Source organism: Malus sylvestris, chromosome 1 (genome assembly GCF_916048215.2).
Source record: "Malus sylvestris chromosome 1, drMalSylv7.2, whole genome shotgun sequence".
Lineage (NCBI taxonomy): Eukaryota > Viridiplantae > Streptophyta > Magnoliopsida > Rosales > Rosaceae > Malus > Malus sylvestris.
Genome location: NC_062260.1, coordinates 18291038 through 18308383, shown reverse-complemented (window position 1 = coordinate 18308383; position 17346 = coordinate 18291038). Strand labels below are relative to the sequence as shown.

The 17346-nt window shown below is 38.2% G+C and overlaps 2 protein-coding genes across 2 annotated transcripts; both read right to left on the bottom strand.

Moving 5' to 3' along the window:
* Positions 1 to 1925: 1925 nt before the first annotated feature.
* On the bottom strand, positions 1926 to 4796 carry LOC126618251 (soluble inorganic pyrophosphatase 1-like). The gene is made up of 9 exons (XM_050286307.1): positions 4732 to 4796; positions 4236 to 4374; positions 4126 to 4154; positions 3969 to 4034; positions 3754 to 3861; positions 2826 to 2891; positions 2607 to 2727; positions 2401 to 2482; positions 1926 to 2185 (listed from the first exon to the last, which is right to left on the bottom strand). The coding sequence occupies exons 2-9, from the start codon at positions 4372 to 4374 to the stop codon at positions 2143 to 2145; spliced, it is 654 nt and encodes a 217-aa protein (XP_050142264.1). The 5' UTR covers positions 4732 to 4796; the 3' UTR covers positions 1926 to 2142.
* An 820-nt stretch (positions 4797 to 5616) lies between these two features.
* On the bottom strand, positions 5617 to 8590 carry LOC126618044 (probably inactive receptor-like protein kinase At2g46850). Its single transcript, XM_050286120.1, has 3 exons — positions 7714 to 8590; positions 6907 to 6990; positions 5617 to 6808 (listed from the first exon to the last, which is right to left on the bottom strand). Exons 1-3 carry the CDS (start codon positions 8492 to 8494, stop codon positions 5736 to 5738), a joined length of 1938 nt encoding a protein of 645 aa, XP_050142077.1. The 5' UTR covers positions 8495 to 8590; the 3' UTR covers positions 5617 to 5735.
* Between the last annotated feature and the right edge of the window lie 8756 nt (positions 8591 to 17346).

Sequence of the window (17346 nt, the reverse complement as noted above, 5' to 3'; positions counted from 1 at the left end):
CTTATTGTGTGATTGTAAAAGTTGAGAACTCATTTCTTTGTTTCCAAACTCGACAGTTCTAAACAGGTGATCTTATTTGACGAGCTTGAAGAAGCCTTAGTTATTAAGAGATCTCTAACCTTACTCGTCCTAGATAAACTGTGAAACCAAACCAGGATAGGAAATGGATTTTACTCCAACAATTGAGTCGACTGGAAATATGGATTGCTAACTTTTTGTACTTCTACAAGCTTCAGTCGTCATTGATTTGATGTAACCAGTCGAGATGCATTCTTATAAAGGAAAACTAACGAAAAGTCCAAAAAAAAATTTCTTTTAATGAAAAACCCTTTTTTAAAGGTATAGTGAATAGTACCAGAGAAATGTATAAATGTGGTTTTTCATTAAAAGTGAACAGTACCGGGAGTGTTTTGTTAAAACTTCATTCTTATAAAGCAAGGCATTATTTTCTCTCATATCTAAGTTGATATAAGATACCATTATTATAAATAAGAACTGAATCAATTTTTTTATAAGAAGCGATAGCGAGGGAGAGGAGAATCAAACTCGGGATTTGTGATGCAAGAGAGAATGCTGAACTAGTTGAATATCAGAGTGCACAAAGAATAAGGCTACACAATAATAAGAATATTATTAAATAAACTAGAATGCCGAAACGGTTATAAAATCTCAAGAGACTACATTATGACGAACTTATTCTACAAAACTACGAAGCATTATATTTATAGTGAACAAACCTAACCCTAATACTAATAGGCTAGGCCCAAACAAAACTTATAAGAAAACCCAAACAATATAATACCTAAAATACTAATATTTCTAACACCCTCCGTCAAACTCATGACGGTATACGACATGGGTTTGAAAACAAGCAGATGTGGACTAGCTTCATAAGGCAGACTAGCAGGCATGCAAACTAGACTTGACTTGACCTAACTGGCGAACTGGCGAAGATTCAGACTGGCTAATGTTGAGAGTATGGATAGAACTTGTCGCTAAACGGACCAGATTTTCATATCTCAAGTGCAGAAATCCTCAGACTTCATTAAAACTCCAATACAACCGTCAAATCAACAACAAAAAGGCAAGGACAAGAATTTCAAAAACAACAGCAAGTGCAAACAATTCGATGGAGGAGACTTTTGGTTGCAGGCGGCAAGGGTGACAACAGCATGCAGTGGCGATGAGATTCTGTTGCAGCGGTAGTTCAGTGGGTTCAAGACTGCAGCGGAGTACAGGGTCGAGCAACAACGGTGGTGGGGCAGCGGATGCAGGCAACAAGCGGGTTGCATTGGACAATTAAGCACTGGTGCAGCGTAGCGGGAAGGTTGGCAGCAAACTAGTTTGTATTTGCAGTGGGTTTGTGGTGATGTGGCAGCGTTGATCAATGGCAGGCGGTGGTTTGAACTGGTGCAGATGGAGGAGCAAGTGCAAGCTGAGCGGTTTCTAGGCAGGATCTGGTGCGAGCGGTGGCTTTGGTTACATACTTTAGGTTTTGGCTTGGTTCCGGTGCGGTGTGGCTCCGGCAGCTCAAGGCGATGACATTTTATATATATATTTTTTCAAACTAAACCAACGACAATCTAAACAATGAACACAAATAAGCTGATGCGAATCAAGGACCGATTAAATTCCGAAGGATTAAACCTCTCTGATGTTAAATATCATAGTGCACAATAAGACTACACAATAATAAAAATATTATTAAACAAACTAGAATGCAAATGACTATAAAACCTCAAGAGACTACATTGTGACCAACTTATTCTACGAAGCTACAAAGCATTATATTTATAGCAAACAAACCTCACCTTAATACCAACAGGTTAGGCCCAAACTAAACTTAGAAGAAAACTCAAACAATATAATACCTAAAATACTAATATTTCCAACAGAACTACAAAGCCCTTCAAAATTGAAGCAGATTATTAAGAAAAGGGAAGTTATTATAGCACACTCAAACCTTAAACACATGATGTTTAACAAACATTCTTTGGTGATATGATTAATCAACCGAACAAGGTTATATAATCATAATCCGAAATACAGCAAAGTAAAAAACTTGAAGTTTAGCCTGAAATCTTCAGCTATATCATTGATGAAATGACTTATTGTAAATATTTTAGCCACCTGTATGTAACTTTATCGCCTTAAGGTGAGCATTATGTACTCTGCATAAAGGTCCCTGCGCCAACAAAATTACAAGTCAGTTCCTTCAATGTTTCTTATGTTTTTTGCTTAATTGGAAGACTTGATTTTGTTTTTTATTTTTATACGAGCAATATTTAGGGAGGGGGAAGCAAACACAGAAATTCGGGTGTAAGGGTCAATGCTCTTATCGACGTGAGCTATGATCCCCGTGTGAGTGGGTTGATATTGTGTTTAGATGCAAAGACTTACATGGAATACTGGATAACTGTAGCAGCATTGGGAGCAGGCAAAAACTGGTCAACTGCAACCTCTTTGTTCTCATTCTTCTTGTCTATAACAATGTGTTAAGCAACCACTTTGCAATTGTTCTTCAAAATGTTATAACCCCCAAAATAACATTCAAATATACATCTAAAGGAATACGTTAAGTTTCAAAGTAAAATTGTAAAGGATACAGTCTTCAAAGAACCGACGAATCTCAGTGAGGCGATGAGGAGGAAGCTCTTTGATGTCAGTGTAATGATTATATGCTGGATCATCGGCGCAGACTGCAATGATTTTATCATCTTCCTCTCCCTGGATTAAAAGCATAAAGCCATAAAAGTGAGGGAAAACAAATAAAAGCAGAAAGTAGTGGTAGAGTTTCAATTTGCTAGAGAGCTATGGAGTAGTACCTGGTCAATCATAGGCATTACTCCAATCGCTTTGGCTCGCAGAAAACAGCCCGGATGAACAGGTTCCTGTTTAACTTCGCTGATTTAGATAAATCAACTTGCTAATATGAAATTATGATGGACTAATTAGCTAATTAATGAGACTAGAATGGAAACTTGTTGGTCAAGGAACATGTAGCATTTTGGTTATATTATGGTGTCTTTTTGACCTGGCAATCTTATACATGACCTGTTAACCCAAAATGAAACAACATGAATATTATAACAGGTTTCAGGTCAAGGCTTAACGGTTTAGGTGTGTTATTGAGTCAACCTGTTAAGGACACGTTAAATAAAGTGTTGATTTAGGTCTACGTGTGGGTAACCCTTTTGAACCTGTTAAACTAAAAGCTCTAGCTCTCTCATAAGCACAGTACACGTAAATTCATGTATAATATGCATATTATACATGTACTTATGTATACTTGACACATTATACTCGTTCCATATTTCACGTATTATACCTGTTCTATATTTTTCACGTAAAATGATGTGTTTTGGAAGTAATATTTATGTGGAATGTAGATCTAAACTTGAAGTGCTTAATGAAATTGTAGTCCTATTGTTGAATCAAAAGAAACTTACGAATCAAAAGAAACTTATGTGAAGTTTGTTCTTAATGATGCAAAAGGGACATGTCAGGTAACCCCGTTAATTCTAACGGTTCAAGTTCGGGTTTGAATTCTTAAACCCGTTAAGATAATTCGTGTGCCATGACACGATCCGTTAGAATAACTGGTTTGATACAAAATCGACACAAACACAACTTGTGTGCCAGGTTTTTGGCCTATTTGGCAATCTGATTCTCTTCTACTTCCATCACCATTCGATGTAGTTTGGCAGACTGATATTTTGCAGAATCGATGTATATGAAAATTAAACATGTCACCTGCATGAGAACCAACACATCCAGGGGATCATTGTCTTCACACAATGTGCGAGGGATGAAACCGTAGTTGTGAGGATAGACAACTGAGGAATACAAAATCCGATCAACCTGAGAAATTGTCGGAAGCATTAAGAACAATCTTAACATATATAGATAAATATATAACATAGGGAGAAAGTAATGATCTTAGAAGAGAACTCTGAAAAATTTCATACCTTAATGAGTCCTGTCTTCTTGTCAAGTTCATATTTGACTTTGCTTCCCTTTGAGATCTCAACAACCTGTACCAATCCATCAAACAATTCAATTTGCAAAACTTCTATAAATCCCCCTAGTTCCTAGTTACTTGATAAAGTACGAGCGGATACATACAACGTTGAAAATATGGGGAGCTTTAGGTCCTGCAGACAAGAATTCGCAACATGATGATTAGTCGCAACATGATGTATATATATCATGATGAAACTGTTATATATGAGTACCAATTTCAAGATCATGCCAAGGATGTGCAGCAACTGATTTTCTTGAGAGAGAAGAAAGAATCCTCTCATTTAACTTAGGAGCTTTTTTGTGTTCTTGAATAGCTGCTTTAGCTTCTTCTCTTTGATCTTCAGAAGCCATCTAATGAAACATAGGCAGAAAACATGCATTTAATCATAAAACATGAACAATTGATATGTAAATAGCAAATTCTGAGCATATGCCACTACGCAGGCCATCATAATTTACACATTTAGGTACAACATTTCAGTTTATAAGATCTTCAACATCACTGACATGTTGAAACAAGAAAAGGTTTTAACCGATTTTTGGACTTCAAAAGCTTGAAGTGTCAGGGAGTAACCCAACAATGTATAACAAGCTAACACCCTTTCTCTCATGCAAACACGTCAGCAGAATAACTGAGAAGTAAGGATTGGAGCTATCAAACCCAAGACAAGATCATTGATTTACAAGATTAGATTGAAGCATACGCACCTTAAGGACGTTTGGGGTTGAGATAGAAACTAGAAAGACAAAGATTAATAGGAAATAAGTGCTAAGAATATATTTAGTCTTTGCATGACATACATATTTATAGTAGATTGGGAGGGGAAGGGAGAGAGACAGAGAGAAAGGCGGGGATTGGTTAAAACTTTGAGGCAGTGCCACGTGTTAGTGTCTGAGAGAAGGTAGCAGCAAACCCCATCTGTAACGGTTGAACCCTAGAAGTTTGGTTTTATGATATCCTAGCTTAATTTTCTCAGACTCATGGCGATGAGTCCTCTAATATTGCTGGTTTTACTGCCAATATATTGATCAAGATTTCAATGAAATTCGGGTGCATGCACAGGAGGATTAACAATTTAAATTGCATCATTTGACAACTCACAAATGAAACGTAAATTTATTAATTAGCATATCCAAATCCATTGCATTTTGACAACTCACAAATGAAACGTAAATTTATTAATTAGCATATCCAATCCACTGCATTTAAAGACTCGTGAAGGTTGTCCATAAAAGTCTTAATCGACCTCCAAGTGATGTTACTAATTTGAGAGACGGTTGATTTTTTCATGAACTTAGGAAATTCTTTTTTTATGCGAGTGTCACACTAAAACATTTCTCGGCTGTAGAGGAAGATACACAATTTACCTATTTCGAATTGCATGAAATTTTTCTCCCATGGTTTACTATTATAATTTGCATTAGATTTAAAACTCATGGAAAGAGTGAGTTTATATCATGAGGGTTACAATATTTTTTCCACTCAGTATTCCATCATTAGAGTTTCGTTTGATGAACATAGACAGGCAGGCAGGCATGATTATATGAGATGCAAGTTTTGAAGTTTTGATCTATTTGAATTCACTTCTGATCTGTTGATATACACAACACATAAGAGCAGCAAATAAATGCATGTAAACTTCTATGGAAAGTGAAATGAACTGCAAATTTTGTTGAGCTGCAGTCACATTTTTTTACCAGTCATAACAAATTCAAGGCACATATTTCGAATCAGGAGACATCGAAATCATCTGAAGCAGGCTCGAGTTTGAAAATGTTTCCTCTAGTCCAGGCCCTCTCTTGCTCCCTCCATCACTGCTGTCTCTTCTAATATGTACTAATTCATGCACAACGTCATACATTCCCAGCTTCCCATCTCCACCAAACAACAAGCACCTCATGGCAAGGTCTGCAACCACCTCTATCTGCTCACGCATGTGTGAAGGTTGCTCGTGATAGTAGAGAAGTGGATCCACAATCTCTTCCACCTTCCCACTCCTTATCTTTTGCAGAGCTACCGCCGGCAAGTCCAAGCAATTTGAGCCTGCAATCATCTCAAATAGCATGATACCAAAGGCATAAACATCATTTTGCTGAAAGTGCGAACCTTCGTGATTGTGTGACTGAGAACAATCTCCAGGACTGGAATTCAGTAGCGCAAATCCGGCAACTTTGCTAGAAAAGTTGTCGTCAATGAAGATGCAGGCAGATTTGAGATCACAGTGGAAAATGGGAGGAGAAATTTCGTATTGCAAAAGGGCAAGAACACTTGCTGTTTCAGCGGCAATGTTCAGCCTCTTGTACCAGTCAAGAGCAACATTTTGTCCTCCATTTTGATGCAAATGATCCTCGAGGGTACCATTCGCAGGATGTTCATATACCAGCAGTGGAGTGTAGGCCAAGTCAATGCAGCATCCAATGAGTCGCGCAATATTTTGGTGCAAAACTGCAGATAAAACCTCAATTTGTGATAGGACTTGAATTAGGTCTTTTTCCTTTTCACATTCCACCTTGTGCACTGCAATGTGCGATCCATCACCAAGAACCCCAGCAAAGATTGTGCCATTGTTGCCATGTGCAAGTTTCTGATCCTCCTCAAACCCTTTCGTAGCTTCCTCTAGCTCATGGTAAGTGAATAGCCGCATCCTACTAGCTTTTCGGAATGATATTGTGTTGTGAAAATGGACTTTCTGAGCAGGATCAAATGTCCCAGGCTTAGCAGGCCGCTTTAGTATATACAAAAGTGCAATCGAGGAGGCTATGATGAAAACTGGAGCTAGAACTCCTGCAGTTCAACATGTCATGATATTATTCCACAACAATGAATAGGAAGCTTTAATAATGCTGACATTGGTTTATTTTCTTTATTCTTCCGTCACTTACCACCGAAAATTACAAGTTTCCGGCCACCATGCTTTTCCTTTAAGCAATCACTGCCATATGCTTCCTTTCTGTCCTTGATGCATGCTGCCAAAGGCATGTCAATTGTAAGTAATGCCATGGTTATACTAGTGGTTGTTTTAAAGTTTTCAGCGCAACACCAACATTGTGAAAAAATAGAAGGGCTTTTGACATAGAGGCCTATATAAATGATAACATTACACCGTAGAAAAATACATTTCAATCTCAGTACTTCATAAAAGAAATAAAAAACCATGGCGACATTTCAAGTGAAGAGGGGCACCAAAGGAATTTTAAAGCTAAGAATCATATAAAACATGACAAATAGTTAGTCGAAGAATTGTTCTCCAATTGAACACGCTGACATAGTTGTCAGAGTGTTTTTTTTTTCCTTAAAATAAAGTACAATTTTCTTCAAAGGCATGCAATTGATTAAAGAACATCAAACTTCTTTATCTTTATTATGAAAGAACATGTTAGATTTGCAATAGACTACATAAACAAGGAAATGAATAATCTGCAGAAAGAAGAAAATGAACCCCCTTTTTTTTTTCCCAATTATTTAGAGTTGTCTCCATCATGAAAGCAATCATGGCATACACAGAGATAATCATATGCACAAATTAAAACTAAAAACTGAAAACTGATATGATTATTCCAAAAATGCACCAATAATGACTCGACGAGCTCGGAAGTGCTCAGTAATTCAATCTTAGATGCAATTAATAGTCAAAGTATGATTTTTAAAGTGAAAAATAGATATTTGAAACATTATCATAAATTACTCACATTTCAAGCATCCTGCACCAGCTGCAAAGCCATCACCAAGGAACCCATCTGGACACATGCATCTCACCCCTCCTTCAACCACTGTTGCATTAGTAATATAAGCATTGCTATCACAAACTCCCTTGGATGAGTTCTTTGGCACTGCCCATTCCAATTTTATCCCTCTCTTCCCCAAGTTAGACCCTCTTTCCACAACCCAACTGGAAAACCCCCTGCATCCAAACTTGGCAAAAACCGAAAACTTGTCACCGAGATGCCACACGCTATGATCAGAGAGGGGGTAGCAGCAAGCAGGAGAGCCATTATCATTGCCATCACAACCAGGCAAGTCATTTGTTTCACAATCTGTCTTGCACAAAGAAGAGTCCTCACAATCGTACAAGCCAACCACGTTTTCAACTGCGACTCCTAAATGATCATTTCCCAAGAAATCGAAGGAGTTCAAGTCGTTGTACTGGCTGCACGAAGAGAAGCCCGGAAAGTCCACTAGTAGACCATCTGAGAAGAATTCTAGCACGCGGTAGCTTTCGGAACCAATGTTGAGGAAAAGGGTTGTTGAGTTTTGGCAAGAGAGGTGGAAAGCATCAGAGACTGAACTGCAAGACTTGTTCAAGTGAAATGGGAAGGGTAGTTGAAGTTGTCCACATTTTTCATGGCAAAGCTGGTCGGGAAGTGAATTGGGTTGCTCTAGATTTTGTTGCTGATCATGGAGGGAATGAGAAAATGGTAAGGAATTAAGGAGTCCAAGGAGGAGAAAGGAAGGTAGAAATAGAGGTAACATTGCCAGTACTCAAACCGCTGAGATAATGTTTGGAAAGAAATATCTGCTTAAGGAAGAAGAAAGGAGTGCAGGTTTGATGAGACTGTACCTAGTAAGTACTCGGCCTTTTTATTGCCTATGCTTATATGCTAGTGGCAAATAGAATAGTGAGAGAGGATTTTTTTTTTTGTTGGCAAGTGGGAGAGGGTTTAAGTAGTGTAATATGACTCATACATGGGTTCAATACAAAGTGAAGCTCATGAATTGCCATGTAAAATAGGAGAGTATTTGTGTGGGGAAGCTATCTCCTCAAGTGGTACTGCTGAGTAGTATAACCATTGTTAAAATCGTATGCTATTCAATATTGTCATCTTTATGCAAGATCAATATCAGTTGGTCTAGCGGCATACGGTCTCTACTTAGTTGAATGAAGTCTCATATTTGACTTATATAAATCCAATGACAATACATGTTTTGTGAGTTTAATATTAAGTTGTGGCCTATTGTATTTGTTGTGGGTGAGTTCACGACCCATTAGCGTAGGTATCTTTGTAAATGTCGTATTGTTTCTCAAAACATTGTCATATTTAACATTTTAGTTAAAAATCATGGCAAAATACATGAGAGTTTTAATTGAGTTGTAATTAGCTAGTGTCACTTAGCACTCACTTGACAACAAAAGTGTTCCTTATAGAAATTATTGTATAATATAAAAATATCATCGTATGATTTATTAATAATATGCGTATTTTAAAGTATATCGTCGTGTGGTTCAATGATAATATGCAAACTTCAATTTTCTCTGCCTTTTATGTTTTACGATAATCATCATTATAACACGTAAAATAATTATTCCATGCAACGATATTCTAATACCACATGATACGATTTCCCCATGTGGAGTCGGGCCCCACAATGGTGTAGAGCTAGGTGATTAGCAAGGTGAGGAATGCAATTAGATGTTGAAGGAGGGTAGCTTGGGAATTTGAAAAAGAGTAGACGATTTATGGTCTGTGGAATGGCCTACATTTCGTACCGTATATTCATATGGAATGCCGTGCATGCTATGGGCGTGGCCGAAGTGTGAGATTTTCGATTCACTCCAAACGTTGATATTATATGTTCACATATATATTATTTATTTTGCATGGGCTTCGAGATTTGGTATTTATAATGCAATAACGTACGATTAAGTTACGTAGTTTGAGAATTACGGAATGTCAGATCTACACAATATTATCACACACAAAATTATGTTATCTTTGCTCTTAAAAAGTGGTTAATATTTTTGCTTTTGGTGGATTGTCTTAATGGTTAATTAAGGTTTTTTTTTAAAGGAAAACTAATGAAAAGGGCTTGAAAACTTTAAGTTTTAATGATAAGGATAAAATAATAGTAAAGTGAATAGTATCAGGATTGACTTTTTAGTGTAAAAATGTGGTTTTTCATTAAAATGAACAGTACCAGGAGCTTTTCGTTAAAGTTCCCTTTTTTTAATCTATTGTGTTACAGGTTCGAACCTTACCTCTTTCCTTCAGTGTACATTATTGTAAAATATCACTTATATTTTCGACTCTTTTTTTTCATCCTCTAATATTTCATAATGATTGGAACATCTACTTTCTAGGACACACATTAAAAATGAAATTTGTAAAAAAATTATCCAAATCAGGAACCTTTTAGCCATTTGATTAATGTTGTTAAAATTTCATTGTTTAATTGAAGAACATGATCCGTCTATTTATTGGATAAAAACATTTTACGTGACTACGGAATTTTGAATTTAGTTTATTTTTTTAAAAAAAATTAGTTAAAAGAGTGATTTAGAAAATAAGCAGTTCGAATCATCATACAATATTACAGAACAAAAAAGTTAAAATGAAAATATTTCTAGCATTCCTCATTATATAATCTGCTGCAATATACTATGCAACCAAGTTGTTCTCTAACCCCAACACCACGCTTGGTGGGTTTTCATAGCCGCGTTTGTTGCAACAAGGCTGTGACATCTGTAATATATTTCACAGTTGAGTTGATTTCACTCTCGCCCTAATTTCAAATTATGGTCAAATGAGATGACAAATTTAATTTAATTTAATTCTGGGGTTTAGCAATCTTGATAATGTTACTGCGAGTTGTGAGTTGTGACCGAACTCTATGTATGTTGGGATGCCAAATTTGGCCTGGGTTATGTGGCTCAATCTTACATGTTCCCAGCTCAGATATGTTTCGGGTTGAGCATAGAATCAAAGTTTTGGGGGCTGCTGAAATTAGTACTTCTTGTAATTGAAGGGGTCTTGAAGTTATTTTGAGACATGTACGTGGATCTCCAAAGATGAGTTCAATAATTCCTTAGTATGTTGTCATTGGAGAAATTTTTGAGTAGGGTTACCCCCATGCGGTTACACTCATAAAATAAATGGGTTGTGTGGGTCCAACACATTTTTGAAATGTCTACTGTATGAGACAACTTTATCTAAGTTTCTCTCTCGATTATTGCCTAAAACCTTAGCAGTAAGAGGTAACAATGATGTGAATACCTAAACAAACTTGTATCTTAAACAGCAATGAGATCAAATTCCCCCCTTAACCTAGCAAGCCAATGAGATCTATCACCAAATTCATGCTTAATACAGCCAGGACATGAAGCTTATCAATATGCTAATGTAGCTTATATGTCTTTCTTGGTCTACTAAAATCCTTTTGGGCCGGGGTGGGTGTCGTGCTGTGTGATGAAGGTTGATCGATCATATTAGGGCTGCTGAACATGTCAAATGTTTGGCAGCTTGAGAAAAAGAATGGCAGTCGGGGTAAAGTTGGGTTTCACAAGTGTAATATGAGGAGAGTCGCCTGCGTGATATTTGTAGCGAAGGAATATATTTGTGGAATGAATGTTTGATATTATGAATTTTGTTCCGAAGTTTAGTGGATTTTTTTGGAGTCCAATGGAGTTATTGGGACATTCGTTTTTTTTTTTTTTTTTTTGGTAAGAGAAATCTTTATTGAACTCATTTGAAAGCAAGCCACAAATTCAATTCTTACTCTAATTCTTCGTCCTCCATTTCACTTTCTTGTTCATCTTCCTCAATTTATTCATCTCCTATTTCTCCTCAATGCCTTCCCCTTCCAACAAATCTTCCTGAATTGTTTTATTAGCCCAAGCCATTTTATGTACATAATCACTTAAGAAACACAAATGAATAGAATATTAAGAAGTTAACAATCTGCACATCTTCAAATTAAAGCCATGTATTTTTTTTAGAATTACAACATTGATAAAACCGCTAACCACATGACTTGTCTTGCAAACTATAAAATTGCAGAAATAAAAATAGAAAGATTTATGTAATCAAATTTGTCGTACTCAAAATAAAAATCATTAACACAAACACATAGCATATTGTGTGTATAGTACTTGGAGAAAGGTTTTAGAAGCTGTTCATATTTTATCGACTTGAAATATGAAAGATGGGTGAAACACCCCGATCGAGATCAAGGCATGCTGGCCGTCACGTGAGAGTGATGTAGCCATGTGCACAGTGCGGAAGCAATAGAGATAAGAAATATACGAATAATTAAAAACCGAATTACTAGAGTGCACTACTAAATGGGAAGTGATAGGAGTTAGTTACAATAGTAAACACTCATAATCAAAGCATAATAAGTCTAGGTGCAGTCCAGTAGGACAAGTACTAGTTATACAGTACCAGGAATGTCTTACTATTATTTAGATAGGTCAGAACTGCCGACGCCTTCAAGCCACCAACAACAAGCTTACTTAAAACCTGAAGGGGCGCAAAACAGAAAACGTGAGTAGGCAAAAACAAATGTTTTAAAAAATCATTTCATTTATCAACATATCTAACCCCTCGCTGTAAAACATGTATAATTTTTCCTAGAATCAAGATATAAGCATATACATTGTTTGTACCATACTTGACCAATCCCGAAACTACTGAGCACCGATCAATGTTATACCGTCAAGGACCCAGAAGAGTTTCCCTCCAACCAGGAGGCCAATCACAGCGCGACACGTGTCGACATCAGAAGCCAATCATAGTGTGACATGTGTCAACATCAGAAGCCAATCACAACACGAGACGTGTCAATGTCAGAATGAAACTAGAAACTCTCTTCTATAAATAGAGATCATTCTCTCACAATATTTCATGATGTCATTTGTACTAAATCATTCACTAGTACTCACTAAAGGAGAGCTTGAACCTATGTACTTGTGTAAACCTTTCACAATTAATGAGAACTCTTCTACTCCGTGGACGTAGCCAATCTGGGTGAACCACGTACATTTTGTGTTTGCTTCCCTGTCCCTATCCATTTACTTACCTATCCACACTAGTGACCGGAGCAATCTAGTGAATGTCACAAACTTAACACTTTCTGTTGTACCAAAGTCCTCGCTGATTTTGTGCATCAACATTTGGCGCCGTCTGTGGGAACGACACTTATTCCCACTATCTTTAGCTTTGTCAAGCTGGTTTCCACCATTCGTACACTCTCTTTTGACCAGACATCCCTCTCCAACATGGGGAGCGAAGGAAGCCACAGCACACAGAATGACACCCCTCTTGCACGTAGTGCGAAACAACGAAAGAATGAAGGAAAGAGGGTTGCTCTTCAAGCTAAAGTCGATGAGCTAGAAGCTCAAAACAACAAGATAGCAATGAAGAATGAGGTCCTCTAGGAGCAGTATGAGAAACTCTTTAAAACGTTCCACGAAACTATGCGTACTCAAACACGCGAGCTTGTTGCCCCTGTGGACATCAACCATCATCTGGGTGCCCCCCAACACGGAGGGTCACCTTCCTTCGACATGGGTATTCCTGATGAGGAGCAAGCTAATCATCAAAACATTGATCAACATGAGACTTCTCTCAACCCAGCTGCTTCGACCCGAAGCAGGAGAAGTGGAGGAAAACACCTCATTGCAGAAGGGTTGGAAGGATTGAAAGCCGTTTATCGTGACTGCCGGGACTTCCTAAAGCAACATCGAGAGAATCCCTTCCACATATGTTCGAAGATTAATGACCCAAGGGTTTCTGAAAGACTTGGTCCCCTCCTACGACCCAGGCCAGCTGCCAATCTAGGGAAGGAATGACATGTCCTAGAGGAACATGAAGGTAAATGGGACTCTGAGGTATTCTGACAGACTCGCCCTAGAAGTCAGTACGGCGAGTCCAAGGAAAAATCACACGTCCTTGCTCAAACTTTCCTACTTCAAAGAGGCGATGGAGACTTACGAAAGAAAATCCCAGTGGTACATGACTCCATTCAAGACCCCCTTGTCATACAACTCATTGAGGAAGTAAACAAGTTGAAGGCCGAACGTCAGGCCGAGATACCTGACTGGAACCAACCCAGGCCTAGCCCTCTCATGAGAAGGATCATCGACACCCCCATTCAAGCGAAGACAAAACAAAAGCTTGGTTTACAACTTTATACTGGAAGGGAGGACCCAATTGAACACCTTAACCTCTTTGAGTCCACCATGGCATATCAGATGCACACCGATGAAGAGCGATGTCTTCTCTTCCCCTCTACCCTTTCTGGCGGAGCTCTAAACTGGTATTGACGTCTTCGACATGAGACAGTAGACTCATTTGAGGAATTGAGGAAACTGTTTGTTTCTCAACACATCTTCCAGACCTATCGCTTGCATTATGCAGATGACTTGTACACTATTTGCCAGAAGCCGGACGAGTCACTACGAGAGTATGCCGGTCGCTTCAGCCATAAGTATTCTCGTTGCGCTGAGGCAGATGACAAGACCGCCCTCAAGGCTTTCACGGCAGGCCTACGTGATTGTTTCTTCAAGTACATGATCAATGCCAACACCTGGGAGATTTACTCTGAGGTGATGGCATAGGCTTACAACCATGTATCTGCCGAAGCAAGGACATACCAAGGGAACCCCCATATGGTTAACCCCTATCAACAAGTGGGAAGTGGAAGTCAAGTTTTACCAAGTGAGGAGATATTGGCCATTCAGACACCCATTGCATCATCTCCTACCTCAATTAGCTATTCGCTAAGTCACCATACGTATCTGTCTCTTGGTAAGAGGAATGATTTTTACTCTCCGCAAGCCCGTTACAACAAGAGGGATAAAAGTTCGTATCAAGACAACCAAGGGTAAACGTACCGTCGACTATTATGACTATGGGGCCAAGCCTCACTCTTTCAAAGTGGAAGACTAGGTACTGAAGGAAATGCGATTATAAGAAGGTATACACATTACAAATGTTTTGACTTTCAACCGCTTGAGATCTTTTGTCACACAACCCATTTGGCAAATATTTAAAGAAGAGGGAATTTAGACAACTTCTTCTGAGTCTTTTGCGTTCCTAGCACTGGAACACTTGGTCTATGTTGACCTACCCTTATACTCCAACTTAGAGCTTCAACATGCGTACTTTGACACAAAGTATGTGATACTAAGTGTTACAACCAACATGGTTCACATATCAAAAACATGGATCCCTTCATGCATAGCAAAACATTCATAAGCATCACTCATATCATTCAACATAAACATCATACATAAACATTATACATTCCAACACATCTATACATAAGCCAACTGTGCTTTGAAAGGGTTCAACATACTTTATGTCTTCGACACTTGCTACAATGTGCATCGACACCTTGCCCTTATTCTCACCAACCAGGTGATGAAATGTGAAGAAGGAACTCATCTTTATGCCATCAACCAGGTGATGAAATGTACAACCCGTACTCTTCTTCATGCCACCAACCAGGTGATGAAATGTACAACCCATACTCTAATATCATTTGGCAACTTGCCACTCATGCCACCAACCAGGTGAAGAAGGAACTCATCTTCATGTCACCAACCAGGTGATGAAATGTACAACCTGTACTCTTCTTCATGCCACCAACCAGGTGATGAAATGTACAACCCATACTCTAATATCATTTGGCAACTTTCCACTCATGCCACGAACCATGTGAAAAAGGAACTCATCTTCATGCCACCAACCAGGTGATGAAATGTACAACCCGTACTCTCCTTCATGCCACAAACCAGGTGATGAAATGTACAACCAGTACTCTAATATCATTTGGCAACTTGCCACTCATGCCACCAACCAGGTGAAGAAGGAACTCATCTTCATGCCACCAACCAGGTGATGAAATGTACAACCCGTACTCTAATATCATTTGGCAACTTGTCATTCATGCCACCAACCAGGTGAATAAGGAACTCATCCTTGTGCCACCAACCAGGTGATGAAATGTGATGAAAGGTGATGAAGGAATTCACATTCGTACCACTAACCAAGTAATAAAAGCAACTCACCAGCCATTCCACTTACCAAAAGACGAGTGGTACAACTTGTACATGTGAACTCCTAGCATTCACAAATAATAAAAAACCCTCAAGTTTGACAACTAAACTAGGGGAGCATTTATGCCTAACAAGAGTTATAGTCACCAACAAAGTCTTATTGTAAGCCAACAACAACTTCAGTGTATGGCATACGAAGATAAAGTTATTCAGCCTTCTTGCATCTGCTTCAGACATTTCCCCTCTGTAACAATGCAAACATTACAACTCGTAGAAAGCTTCACACTCTTGATCAAGACAATGTGAAGCAAAAACAATTTATGGTGCCAACAAGAGCTTCATCAAAGGAGTTCAACCACAATTCTCAAAAGCTTTACACACTTTTGATCAAGACAGTGTGAAGCAAAACCAATTTATAGTGCCAACAAGAGCTTCATCAATGGAGGGCAACCACAATTCTCAAAAGCTTCACACACTTTTGATCAAGACAGTGTGAAGCAAAACCAATTTATGGTGCCAACAAAAGCTTCATCAAAGGAGTTTAACCATAATTCTCAAAAACTTCACACTCTTGATCAAGACAGTGTGAAGCAAAATCAATTTATAGTGCCAATAAGAGTTTCATCAATGGAGGGTAACCACAATTCTCAAAAGCTTCATACACTCTTGATCAAGACAGTGTGAAGCAAATACAATTTATGGTGCCAACAAGAACTTCATCAATGGAGGGCAACCACAATTCTCAAAAGCTTCACACACTCTTGATCAAGACAGTGTGAAGCAAAACCAATTTATGGTGCCAACAAAAGCTTCATTAAAGGAGTTTAACCACAATTCTCAAAAGCTTAACACACTTTTGATCAAGACAGTGTGAAGCAAAACCAATTTATGGTGCCAACAAGAGCTTCATCAAAGGAGGGCAAACTACAATTCTCAAAAGCTTCACACACTCTTGATCAAGACAGTGTGAAGCAAAACCAATTTATGGTGCCAACAAAAGCTTCATCAAATGAGTTCATCCATAATTCTCAAAAGCTTCACACATTCTTGATCAAGACAGTGTGAAGAAAAACCAATTTATAGTGCCAACAAGAGCTTCATCAATGGAGGGCAACCACAATTCTCAAAAGCTTCACACACTCTTGATCAAGACAGTGTGAAGCAAAACCAATTTATGGTGCCAACAAAAGCTTCATTAATGAAGCGCAACTACAATTCTCAAACCTTCGAGGCAAATTCGAGACTGTTCGAAGCAAATTCAATTTATATGGTTCATCCAAACCTTCGACTACTACAAGGTGTGGCTTGCATCACAATCTCTTGCTCAACAGTGTGGAAGCAAAATTTGTATATGTTGTCTCTCCCACATTTTCAAATTTCTAGTTTCCCAGAAGAAAAAAAAAAAAGAAAAAAAGGGAAATTCAACAAAGCTTCATCAATAGAGGACAACTACAAATTCTCAAAAGCTTCACACTATCTTGATCAAGATAGTATGAAACAAAATCAATTCGTGGTACCCAACAAAGCTTCACCAACAAAAGCTTCA